The sequence below is a fragment of the Engystomops pustulosus genome, chromosome 10, assembly GCF_040894005.1.
Source record: "Engystomops pustulosus chromosome 10, aEngPut4.maternal, whole genome shotgun sequence".
NCBI lineage: Eukaryota > Metazoa > Chordata > Amphibia > Anura > Leptodactylidae > Engystomops > Engystomops pustulosus.
In genome coordinates this window covers 93,858,872-93,871,390 of record NC_092420.1, presented here as the reverse complement: position 1 = coordinate 93,871,390, position 12,519 = coordinate 93,858,872, and the positions used below count along the sequence as shown (strand labels likewise).

Below are 12,519 nucleotides of genomic sequence, written 5' to 3'. Positions count from 1 at the left end.
TAAAGTGACAGCTGTACCTGGGACTATTTTCTGCTTTATTGGTGTCCTCAGGGTGCTGGAATCAATGAAAACTGTGACAGAGCAGTATAAATCATAAATTAAATTTCTGTATTGGCACTTTGCGATAAATAAGCGGTCTTTGTTGTAGTTTGGGCACTCGGTCTCTAAAAGGTTTGCCATCACTGTCCTATGGGATCGCCAACCAGTTGTCGCTGCCCCTCCATACAGATGCTCTGCACACGACCTGCAACATGCTGCCCCCTGCTGTACAGAGAGGAGCCAGCAGCCTCTTGTGGGCCTTTTACCACCCTCATCACCAGGGTCAGCGGGGGGGCCTAGGGCCCACCTATTGCGACATGGAAATATTTCCTGTATATTCTTAGGCTGCATTTACAGAATGCGTTTTCATTGTGTTTTGAAAAGCCCCAGCAAATGCATCCGGCAAAATGCAGCCCAAAAAAAACACTTTATTAAGACAGCAAATCAGTATTAATGATACTTGTACTTATTTTAGGGAATATGAAGGGAATAGGTGAACCTGTGTACAATGTAGTTGATGTGAGGGCTGGTGGTTTGATCCTCCGTGTCTCCTGGGGCGTTTCTTTAAATTTTGTGCATTATTTTATCAGACGGCTTCGTCCCTGTGTCCAGCTTACAAGTCATCGGTGACATCAAGGCCTTCAGTAACCAGCAGCTACCACCTGCACCCATCATCCAAGATCTCTACGCGGACGTGGAAATCCGACCCAAGGAAAGGTGCACGGATCGTTCTACCAGTATATGCAGCTTTACATAGAAGCCACTGGTGTATCATGATCATGGCCACCAGGGGGCAGATGTTCATTGCTCTCATACATAATCTATAAATGGATTCCAAACTCTGATAAAATCGTACAGAATTTTGTACTTTTCCAAAAATTGTTTTATTTCTTCCAAAATGAATGCAGATTTTTGTTCTTTCAGGGCAAACTCTGACTGCTTTAAGGCTTTGGACAACTGTAAGTGTTCATGTATCAGATTGGAGAGTTTCTTCCCTGGAGGATCCAACACAACATTTGCCTATTGCATTTAAAGGGCATAGTGTAATACCACATTTCACCTGCGGGAGCGCTGTCAGATTATCACATAGATCACAGATAAGAGCTGAAGGGGTTAGGAGTTGGTGGACATTACAGATGATTCCTCTTCTGTATGATTTGGAGTTTGTCTTGTGACTTTCCTCTCGTCTGTCTCCATCTCAGGGGGATCATTTGCAAATATTTCACATAAATATTATACATATAATTTGTAATCTATTAATCCTTTATAATACAATACATTTTAGCAGCACCATCAAAAGAATCAGGTCTCAAAATGAATTCATATTAATAAAAAAAAGAATTTTTTTAAAATAAATATTTCTTTTTTAATAAAAACTTTCTACAAATGAATGAAGATTTGATACATCATTTTCTAAACTCTCGATTCTTGTTTTAGATCCTGACGACCAATACGATGACATCAGCACAATCAGCCAATCATCTAGCGGGTAAGTAGCTTCCGCAGAAGGGTCTGTAGTCATACATCCTCCATGAGGGACTGCGCTACACCACAAGATCTGCATCAAGGTGCCCATGTTGGGTTCTCCCTCCTTCTGAATCCCTACAGACTGTAAGACCGGAGTATCACCCCCATCATCTGCCACTGAATTCGGTGGAACGTGGATTTTTTAGCAGATTTTTTAAAAATGTATTCACAAAAAGTTGTTAAATGATTCAGGTATTTCCAGGTGGAATAACAGAAGAACCACCGAGCAGGTCCCAAAACTGAGCCGCCCCCAGCATTGCCCTAAGGCAGTGTTAGATCTACACAGATACAATGTAGACAACTCACAGCTGATACTATTTACCCCGACAGCAATCTCAGTGAATTGTAGAGGTTTATCTTTGGTCCTCCGCTCGTATGTACATAAAGAGGCCCCCACACTCCTATGGACATAAAGAGGTCCCCTTCCCCTCCTATGGACATAAAGAGGTCCCCTTCCCCTCCTACGGACATATGGAGGTCCTCCCGGCTCCTACGGACATATACAGGTCACCCCCACAGCCATGTACATATAGAGGACCCCCGCTCGTATGGACATATAGAGGTCCTGCCCCCTGCTCCCCGCTCGTATGGACATATATAGGCCCCTTGCGGCTCTGAGATGACATTGTGTGATTGTTCTCAAAACTTTTCTTTTATTTTTTAGTTCTGGTGGAACAGGAAAAACTTTTGGAGGTTTTTTTAAGAAAGACAAATCGAAAAAGGAAGATGTGCGGTAAGTGTGTAACCATATAACATCTAGGTGTCTGTACAAGGTCTGGGGAGGTCCATGATGCTGAAGAAAACTGTGCCAAATATAGTGACATGAAATGGCAAAATAAAACTACAATACAGTGCACAAATAATAGCGCCATATAATGCCTCTCCATGCTAAAATAACAATAATATGAAATTCCCAAAGAAAAGCGACCATAGTGTCCCCAAATAATACTGTTATGTGGTGTTTGAATACGGTGTAAAATTAGTCCCACACTGGTCAAGAGTAAAAGTGGTCAAAAATATAACTTTATCACGCAGTCCCCAAATAATACTGCCTGACCGTGCACATATAACACAAGTAACCGTGCCTCATAGTTCAAGATAAGTGTCTAAGATTAGAAACAAGAAATACTGCCATACAGTGCCCAAATAACATGCCCCATAGTGTGCTAAGATAACAGCCTATACGATGCCCACAAAATACTGCCATACTGTGCCCAAATAACATGCCCCATAGTGTGCTAAGATAACAGCCTATACGATGCCCACAAAATACTGCCATACTGTGCCCAAATAACATGCCCCATAGTGTGCTAAGATAACAGCCTATACGATGCCCACAAAATACTGCCATACTGTGCCCAAATAACATGCCCCATAGTGTGCTAAGATAACAGCCTATACGATGCCCACAAAATACCATACTGTGCCCAATTAATATTGCTATATGGTATTTAAGTAATACTGCTCAACAGCGCACCAATAAAGCTGCACAAAACTATAGCAAAAGTTTTAAAAAGTATATATACATATATCCCACCACCACCATAATGCACCAATGATTTCTGATTTTATACCGTGGCGCTGTCCTAACATTGTGCAGGTAACAGTACAAAAAGCGTAAAAAAAAATACCTGCAGCAAAAAAATAAACAGTACGATGACATAAAAGCGAAAGTAAAATAAAACTGCCATATAGGGGCACGTTTACTTACCTGGTCCTGTCGCGAGGATTCGGGTTCTGCCGGGATTCACTAAGATCGTGCGCCCGATGTCCACCAGGTGTCGCTGCTGCAGTTTTTCCGAATCCGTCGGGTTTCCCGACGGCCACACCCCCCCATTTCCGTTGCATGCAAGCTGACGCCGATGCGACACAATCCGATCGCGTTCGCCAAAAACCTGTTGCAATTCGGGGACAAATGGCGCAAAACGGTAATATTTGGGGAAACCCGGCGATTCGGCCCCTTAGTAAATGAGCCCCATAGTGTCCATGTCACTATCACTAAATACTGCCTAACAGTGAATCCACATTATGACACAGCCTGCGCATAGACAAAAACTTTCCAAAAATACCGGGTTTTTTGTGCCCAAATATTATCATATAAGTAATACCATCCGTCCGTCCCGAAAGATCTCTGCTACAATAAGTGTCTGTACATAATGATCTAAAAAATACTCCTACACCCCGTACCCCAGCCACATGATGGGCAGCTATAATCCCTGATGTCTCTGTCTTTCCAGATCTCCGTCTGTAACTCCTAGTATTAGTAAGTATTACGTGTCCTCCAGTCTCTGACCGCTCTTATGTAAACCTCACCATCTATCTATCAGGGGAGGGCTACAATCCCTCCATCTATTAGGTAGGGCAGTACTGTGGCTCAGTGGGTAGCACTTCTGCCTTGCAGCGCTGGGGTCCTAGATTCAAGTCCCAGGGTCAACATCTGCAAAGAGTTTGTATGTTCTGTTCGTATTTGCGTGGGTTTCCTCCGGGTCCTCCGGTTTCCTCCCACACTCCAAAACATACTGGTAGGGTTATTAGATTGTGAGCCCCATGAGGACAGGGACTAATCTGGCAAACTCTGTGCAATCTGTGTGCGCCATATAAATAAATTAATTATTATTATTAGGGAAGGGCTACAATCCCCCATCTATTAGGGAAGGGCTCCTCCTAAACCGCTTCTCCTCTTTGCTTAGTGATGTAGTGTTCAACCAGAAGGCTTATCCAACTTTTATTCATAGGAGAGTGTTGGGCATTTTCTCCCAGAGTGCTGAGAGCACAGCAGTGTGAGGACCTGCTCTCATTAACCTGTAATATAAGAAAATTTAGTTTTATTTCACCTGGGACACCGTCATGTAAAATTTACATTTTGAAATGCATTCCAAAACATAAAGGAAAGATGTCCCTTACACAGATCATAACCTCTGACCCCTCACTCATACATTGTATACTTTATACTTTGTAAACAGAAAAGAAACTTCTGTAACTTTCGGGAAACTTTTTCCTTCTACTTCCTGGTACAGATGGAACTGTGTGATCTGGCGCCACCTGCTGGTCAGAGTCCGGGAATGCAGGGAAAATAAACCCTAAAAAATAGTGAAATATCCCCATGTTCTATTCATTTATCTCCCATAGATACATCACAATGGCAGGAGAGCGTGGAGTATAACACATTGCTGAGGAGTGAGGAGCCCGAGAGGTAAGTACCCACAGATGTATCTACAGACCTGTGACCTCTACAAACTGTGACTGATCCCTGCAGATATTCATGAGCTGATGTCTGTTTATTTAAGAGAAAAAGAAGAAAAATCTCCAGGATGGAAAACATTATTTCACAAAAATAAAGGATCTGAAACGTTTGTACATAATATCTATCTATCTATCTATCTATCTATCTATCTATCTATCTCCCATAGCAAGTTTGTATCACTAATCCTAATATTTCCCTATAGAAAATACATCTTTCCAACCTCAGGGGTGAAAAAGTTTGCCAAAGAAGAGAAAAGCTTTCGTGAAAAATTCAAGGCAAGCTTATAATTATAAGAAAAACTATTCAAGTAGTTATATTCTTGTACATAGGGGGCAGTATTATAGTAGTTATATTCTTGTACATAGGGGGCAGTATTATAGTAGTTATATTCTTGTACATAGGGGGCAGTATTATAGTAGTTATATTCTTGTACATAGGGGGCAGTATTATAGTAGTTATATTCTTGTACATAGGGGGCAGTATTATAGTAGTTATATTCTTGTACATAGGGGGTAGTATTATAGTAGTTATATTCCTGTACATAGGAGACAGTATTATAGTAGTTATATTCCTGTACATAGGGGGCAGTATTATAGTAGTTATATTCCTGTACATAGGAGCAGTATTATAGTAGTTATATTCCTGTACATAGGGAGCAGTATTATAGTAGTTATATTCTTGTACATAGGGGGCAGTATTATAGTAGTTATATTCCTGTACATAGGGGGCAGTATTATAGTAGTTATATTCCTGTACATAGGGAGCAGTATTATAGTAGTTATATTCCTGTACATAGGGAGCAGTATTATAGTAGTTATATTCTTGTACATAGGGGGCAGTATTATAGTAGTTATATTCTTGTACATAGGGGCAGTATTATAGTAGTTATATTCCTGTACATAGAGGGCAGTATTATAGTAGTTATATTCTTGTACATAGGGGGCAGTATTATAGTAGTTATATTCTTGTACATAGGGGGCAGTATTATAGTAGTTATATTCTTGTACATAGGGGGCAGTATTATAGTAGTTATATTCCTGTACATAGGGGGCAGTATTATAGTAGTTATATTCCTGTACATAGGGGGCAGTATTATAGTAGTTATATTCTTGTACATAGGGGGCAGTATTATAGTAGTTATATTCTTGAACATAGGGAGCAGTATTATAGTAGTTATATTCTTGTACATAGGGAGCAGTATTATAGTAGTTATATTCTTGTACATAGGGGGCAGTATTATAGTAGTTATATTCTTGTACATAGGGGGCAGTATTATAGTAGTTATATTCCTGTACATAGGGGGCAGTATTATAGTAGTTATATTCCTGTACATAAGGGGCAGTATTATAGTAGTTATATTCTTGTACATAGGGGGCAGTATTATAGTAGTTATATTCCTGTACATAGGGGGCAGTATTATAGTAGTTATATTCCTGTACATAGGGAGCAGTATTATAGTAGTTATATTCTTGTACATAGGGGGCAGTATTATAGTAGTTATATTCTTGTACATAGGGGGCAGTATTATAGTAGTTATATTCTTGTACATAGGGGGCAGTATTATACTAGTTATATTCCTGTACATAGGGGGCAGTATTATAGTAGTTATATTCCTGTACATAGGGAGCAGTATTATAGTAGTTATATTCTTGTACATAGGGGGCAGTATTATAGTAGTTATATTCTTGTACATAGGGGGCAGTATTATAGTAGTTATATTCTTGTACATAGGGGGCAGTATTATAGTAGTTATATCCTTGTACATAGGGGGCAGTATTATAGTAGTTATATCCTTGTACATAGGGGGCAGTATTATAGTAGTTATATCCTTGTACATAGGGGGCAGTATTATAGTAGTTATATTCTTGTACACAGGGGGCAGTATTATAGTAGTTATATTCTTGTACACAGGGGGCAGTATTATAGTAGTTATATTCTTGTACATAGGGGGCAGTATTATAGTAGTTATATTCTTGTACATAGGGGGCAGTATTATAGTAGTTATATTCCTGTACATAGGGGGCAGTATTATAGTAGTTATATTGTTGTACATAGGGGTCAGTATTATAGTAGTTATATTCTTGTACATAGGGGGCAGTATTATAGTAGTTATATTCCTGTACATAGGGGGCAGTATTATAGTAGTTATATTCCTGTACATAGGGAGCAGTATTATAGTAGTTATATTCTTGTACATAGGGGGCAGTATTATAGTAGTTATATTCTTGTACATAGGGGGCAGTATTATAGTAGTTATATTCTTGTACATAGGGGGCAGTATTATACTAGTTATATTCCTGTACATAGGGGGCAGTATTATAGTAGTTATATTCCTGTACATAGGGAGCAGTATTATAGTAGTTATATTCTTGTACATAGGGGGCAGTATTATAGTAGTTATATTCTTGTACATAGGGGGCAGTATTATAGTAGATATATTCTTGTACATAGGGGGCAGTATTATAGTAGTTATATCCTTGTACATAGGGGGCAGTATTATAGTAGTTATATCCTTGTACATAGGGGGCAGTATTATAGTAGTTATATCCTTGTACATAGGGGGCAGTATTATAGTAGTTATATTCTTGTACACAGGGGGCAGTATTATAGTAGTTATATTCTTGTACACAGGGGGCAGTATTATAGTAGTTATATTCTTGTACATAGGGGGCAGTATTATAGTAGTTATATTCTTGTACATAGGGGGCAGTATTATAGTAGTTATATTCCTGTACATAGGGGGCAGTATTATAGTAGTTATATTGTTGTACATAGGGGTCAGTATTATAGTAGTTATATTCCTGTACATAGGGGGCAGTATTATAGTAGTTATATTCTTGTACATAGGGGGCAGTATTATAGTAGTTATATTCTTGTACATAGGGGGCAGTATTATAATAGTTATATTCTTGTACATAGGGGACAGTATTATAGTAGTTATATTCTTGTACATAGGGGACAGTATTATAGTAGTTATATTCTTGTACATAGGGGGCAGTATTATAGTAGTTATATTCCTGCACATAGGGGGCAGTATTATAGTAGTTATATTCTTGTACATAGGGGGCAGTATTATAGTAGTTATATTCTTGTACATATAGGATCACCAGATATCATGCTGGTGTAGTAAATGAATACATAGCTATGAATCTCTTATTTTGGTCCAGTATTGGGTTCCTCTGGAGGTTCTTGTCCTGACTTCTGGTCCAGTAGTTGTGTTATGTAATGATGTCGGTTCTCTGGATCTTTCTCAGTACTCGGGTGAAATCAAGATTATAAACATTGCGACCATCAATGATTTGGCTCCACTTTCAGCTAAGAATAAATTGGAGCTCGCAGTGAAACCCGGAGAAACCGTGGAGGTCGTGGATGTCACGGATGAAAATCAAATTATTTGCAGAAATTTTGCAGGAAAATGTAAGTAATTCAGATTTCTGTGAATGTGCCGATTATGGAGGATGTTACTGGTCAGCAAGGAAACTTCTGCTGCATCTATGTGACCTGTGACTCTTCTCCTCTTTCAGACGGTCACGTCCCAATTGAGTGTTTGAGTTTTCGGTAAGTAAATTCCTTAGAGGAATTTAATTTGCCGTTTTTCTTCATTTGCAATTAAAGGGGTTGTCCAGCTAATGAGATCTTAGAGCGGTATAAAATAATTCACAGCCGTAATATCATTACGATCCCCTGGAGGGCGCTGCAGATAAGTCTCCAGAGATGGCGCTAGAATGCGGAGCATTCCATTGGCTGAACACATCCAGTGTTTCTAATATAGAATAAAATTGATACAAAAAAGTTAATATTAAAGTTTGCATAGATTGTCCATAGTAACAAACACAGACCAAAGAGCGCCACACTAGGTTGTATGTGGTATTGCAGCTCAGCTCTATTCACTTCAATGGAACTGAGCGACGATACCAGGTCCAATCTATGGTTACGCGCAGTGGTGTTCCTGAAAGCGAACAACCCCTTTAATATCTTTTTAAAGTAATTTATGATGCTAAATAAATCAGCATCCATATTTAAAGGGGTTGTCCACGTCTAACCTATGGTTAAGTGTGGTGGTGTTCTTGATCAACCCCTTTAATAATTTTTTACCGTATTTTTTTACTATAAGGCGCACAAAAACTTCTATGATTTTCTCAGAAATCAAAGGAACGCCTTATAGTCCAGTGCACCTTATATATGAACCGTACTTACAGACAACAGCTGCCTTGAACTTTGCACAGGTCTGCCACCTGCTGGTCATTCATCCTTATAATCAGGTGCCCCTTATAGTCCAGTGCGCCTTATATATGAACCGTACTTACAGACAACAGCTGCCTTTTACTGTGCACAGGTCTGCCCCCTGCTGGTTATTCATCCCTTTAATCCAGTGCGCCTTATATATGAACCGTGCTTATAGACATCTGCCTTGAACTTTGCACAGGGCTGCCACCTGCTGGTCTTTCATCCTTCTAAACCGGCGCACCTTAAAGTCCAGTGCGCCTTATATATGAACCTAGACGTTTTGGCAGGAATTCATTGAAGGTGCGCCTTATAATCCGGTGCACCTCATAGTCCAAATAATACGGTAATCTATGAAACAAAATAAATCAGCTTCCATACTTAAAGGGTTTTTCCGGGTAAGACTTTTTTCTAAAACAACAGGTTATCTTTACTATTGCCCCTCACCTGTTGCAATACCAGACACAACCACTAGACCAGGATGGCGCTGCTTTAAAGAAGAAAACTTTAGTTGCAATCTTGAGCTATCCCTTTAAATTGTCAATTTACAAATGGAAAAGTTTTTTTTTAGGTCTATTTAAATAGATAATAAACCTTTATGTGAAAAAAATGACCTTTTTAAGAATTGATGACAAAAATAATTTTATAATTTTATTACAGAGCTGAAAACTAGGACGACGCCTCCCATCTTGTTCTTCATCATTGAAAAACTCTAAACAACCTGTTCCGAATTTTTCAATGTGGGTTAAACTTGCAGGTTTTAATAAAAAAAAAAATATCTGTGAAGTCCAGAAAATAAACCCGTAGAATCCGACTCCCCGAGGCTCCTGTACTTGGGTCATGTTCACACTCGGAAGTTTTGGTGCAGTTTTTTTTCCTGTTTTTTTTTTTTTTCTGTTTGTGAGAACTTCGCTATGGAAAGAGGAATTTTTTTTTTTGGGGGGGGGCAGAATTCGGGGAAATCTTTGGGAGGAGGTGATAAACTTTATTACTTTCCTGTAAACTATTTATATGTGTCGGAAGAAAATCTTATTGGTAAATATTTTGTATGAATAAAACACATTATTGTCTCACTGCCCAATCCGATTATTTTATGGATCTTTTTGGAAGAATTTCGTCGAATTTTCCGTTTTGATGTTACACTGACATTGGCTTTATTTACTGATTTTTGCATGTTTTGTAGCTCACGATGGGGGTCATTTACTAAGGGCCCAATTCGCGTTTTCCCGACGTGTTACCCGAATATTTCCGATTTGCGCCGGTTTCCCCTGAATTGCCCCGGGATTTTGGCGCACGCGATCGGGTTGTGGCGCATCGGCGCTGGCATGCATGCAACGGAAATCGGGGGGGGGGGGGGGGCGTGGCCGAACGAAAACCCGATGAATTCGGAAAAAACGCTGCATTTAAAAAAAAAAAAAATCTGTCGCGGAGCTTGCACTTACCTTCACTCAGCCCGGCTCGGTGAACTCCAGTGCGTTCCGATGCTTTTCTGCGCAGCAGCACCACCTGGTGGACAGCGGAGGAACTACCTTAATGAATCCCAGCCGGACCCAAATCCAGCGCAGAGAACGTGCCGCTGGATCGCGAATGGACCAGGTAAGTAAATCTGCCCCGATATCTCTATTTGCCGGCTACGGTGACTGAGGGGGCTGGATTTCTGAAGTACAGCAGTATTAATGCAGTCCCTCGGTCACGTGACTCACAGAGGCTCCATTTTTCCACAACTTTGTAATGTCGCTCTAACTGCAGGTCGTGCGGTCTCTCCCCTCCCAAGAGTTGGCGCTTCGGTGAGTCATGTGACGAAGGGGATGGATTAATGCTACTGTACTAAAGAGATCCAGCCCCCTCAGTCACCGCAGGCGGCAAATACAAATTTGCATTTGGCAATTTTGAGAAGCTGGATCTCTGTAGCACAACCACATTAATCCAGCCCCTCAATGAGGTGACCCCCCCTGACTCTCCGGAGGGGGAAGATCCTGCAACCAGTAGTCAGTGTCTATAGAAGGCACCAGAAGATCACTTTGCTGGTTCCCCGAATCGAATCGCGTAAAGATCAACTGGGAGAATTGGGAAGACGATTTGGACGACGCCAGCAATTCGGTGTAAAAACCTTGACCAATTAAAATGTTTAATTCTGAGTTTTTTCAGAACATGGAACCAACAGGAAGCATTTAGGAAAAGATGAGTAAAAATGTCCAGGAATAGTCAGAACCGGTCAGTCAGGAATTATTAGACGATAAAAAAGAAAAACATTAAAAAAATACAAAAATAATAAATGCAAAAATACCACAAGTGAATATAACACGTCAAATATCTTATTGATGTAAAAAGCGGCAGCCACTTAGAGAGAGGATGAAAAAGCTTTTTTAGTTTTTTAGTTTTTATGTTTTTATGGCCTTTATGTAAAAAAAAATTGCAGCAGGTGATGGCTGCAATTGGTTGTGTTTTTTTTTTTTTTAAATCATAGTTGTACAAAATCACACCATTGAAAAAAATGCTACCAAAAAGTCTCGGGAACTGCAGGCATCATCACACAATTTACACAGGATCACAGAATTGCAAATTTTTGACATGAAAAATTGATGCCAGATGATTAATTGACCTCAATTTAATACAGATTTTTGTTTTAGGGAAACGGGTTTTAGAGCAGCTCATAAGCCAAAGGCAGAAGTAGTCCCAAGAGAGATTTGGGGCATGTTTTTTTTTTTTTTTTTTTTAAGAAAACAAACAATCCCAGGAGTACAGTGTAGACTAGGGGGTCACTTATCTTTATTTCTCTTCTTGTTTTGTTTTTTTTCTGTTTTTTGAGACTTTTTTTTTGGTGCATTGCAATTTTTGTGCCATTTCGAAATGTCCGCCAGACATTTGTTTTTAATCAGTAAGACCCATTCAAAATTGGCAAACCTAGGTTCTGTGCATGCGCAGAATGCAGGCTGCACGGTCTCTGCTCTGAATCCAGTACTTCTGTGCATGCGCAGAATGAAGGTTGCGCGGCCTCTGTTCTGAATCCGGTACTTCTGTGCATGCGCAGAATGCAGGCTGCGCGGTCTCTGCTCTGAATCCGGTACTTCTGTGCATGCGCAGAATGCAGGCTGCGCGGTCTCTGCTCTCAATCCGGTACTTCTGTGCATGCGCAGAATGCAGGCTGCGCGGCCTCTGCTCTGAATCCGGTACTTCTGTGCATGCGCAGAATGCAGGCTGCGCTGCCTCTGCTCTGAATCCGGTACTTCTGTGCATGCGCAGAATGCAGGCTGCGCGGTCTCTGCTCTGAATCCGGTACTTCTGTGCATGCGCAGAATGCAGGCTGCGCGGCCTCTGCTCTGAATCCGGTACTTCTGTGCATGCGCAGAATGCAGGCTGCGCGGCCTCTGCTCTGAATCCGGTACTTCTGTGCATGCGCAGAATGCAGGTTGCGCGGCCTCTGTTCTGAATCCGGTACTTCTGTGCATGCGCAGAATGCAGGTTGCGCGGCCTCTGCTCTGAAT

General features: G+C 40.6%; 1 protein-coding gene across 1 annotated transcript in view; it reads left to right on the top strand.

The window, feature by feature from the left end:
- FYB2 (FYN binding protein 2) overlaps nt 1-10,104 on the top strand; it is a 35,293-nt gene extending 25,189 nt beyond the window's left edge. The window contains exons 13-23 of the mRNA XM_072127909.1: nt 630-756; nt 964-998; nt 1,477-1,528; nt 2,231-2,299; nt 3,804-3,829; nt 4,696-4,759; nt 4,854-4,916; nt 5,013-5,085; nt 8,065-8,227; nt 8,335-8,368; nt 9,695-10,104. Of these exons, the coding sequence (XP_071984010.1) occupies nt 630-756; nt 964-998; nt 1,477-1,528; nt 2,231-2,299; nt 3,804-3,829; nt 4,696-4,759; nt 4,854-4,916; nt 5,013-5,085; nt 8,065-8,227; nt 8,335-8,368; nt 9,695-9,707 (719 nt within the window). The 3' untranslated portion in view covers nt 9,708-10,104. The remainder of the gene's footprint in view (nt 1-629; nt 757-963; nt 999-1,476; nt 1,529-2,230; nt 2,300-3,803; nt 3,830-4,695; nt 4,760-4,853; nt 4,917-5,012; nt 5,086-8,064; nt 8,228-8,334; nt 8,369-9,694) is intronic.
- The last annotated feature ends 2,415 nt before the right edge of the window (nt 10,105-12,519 follow it).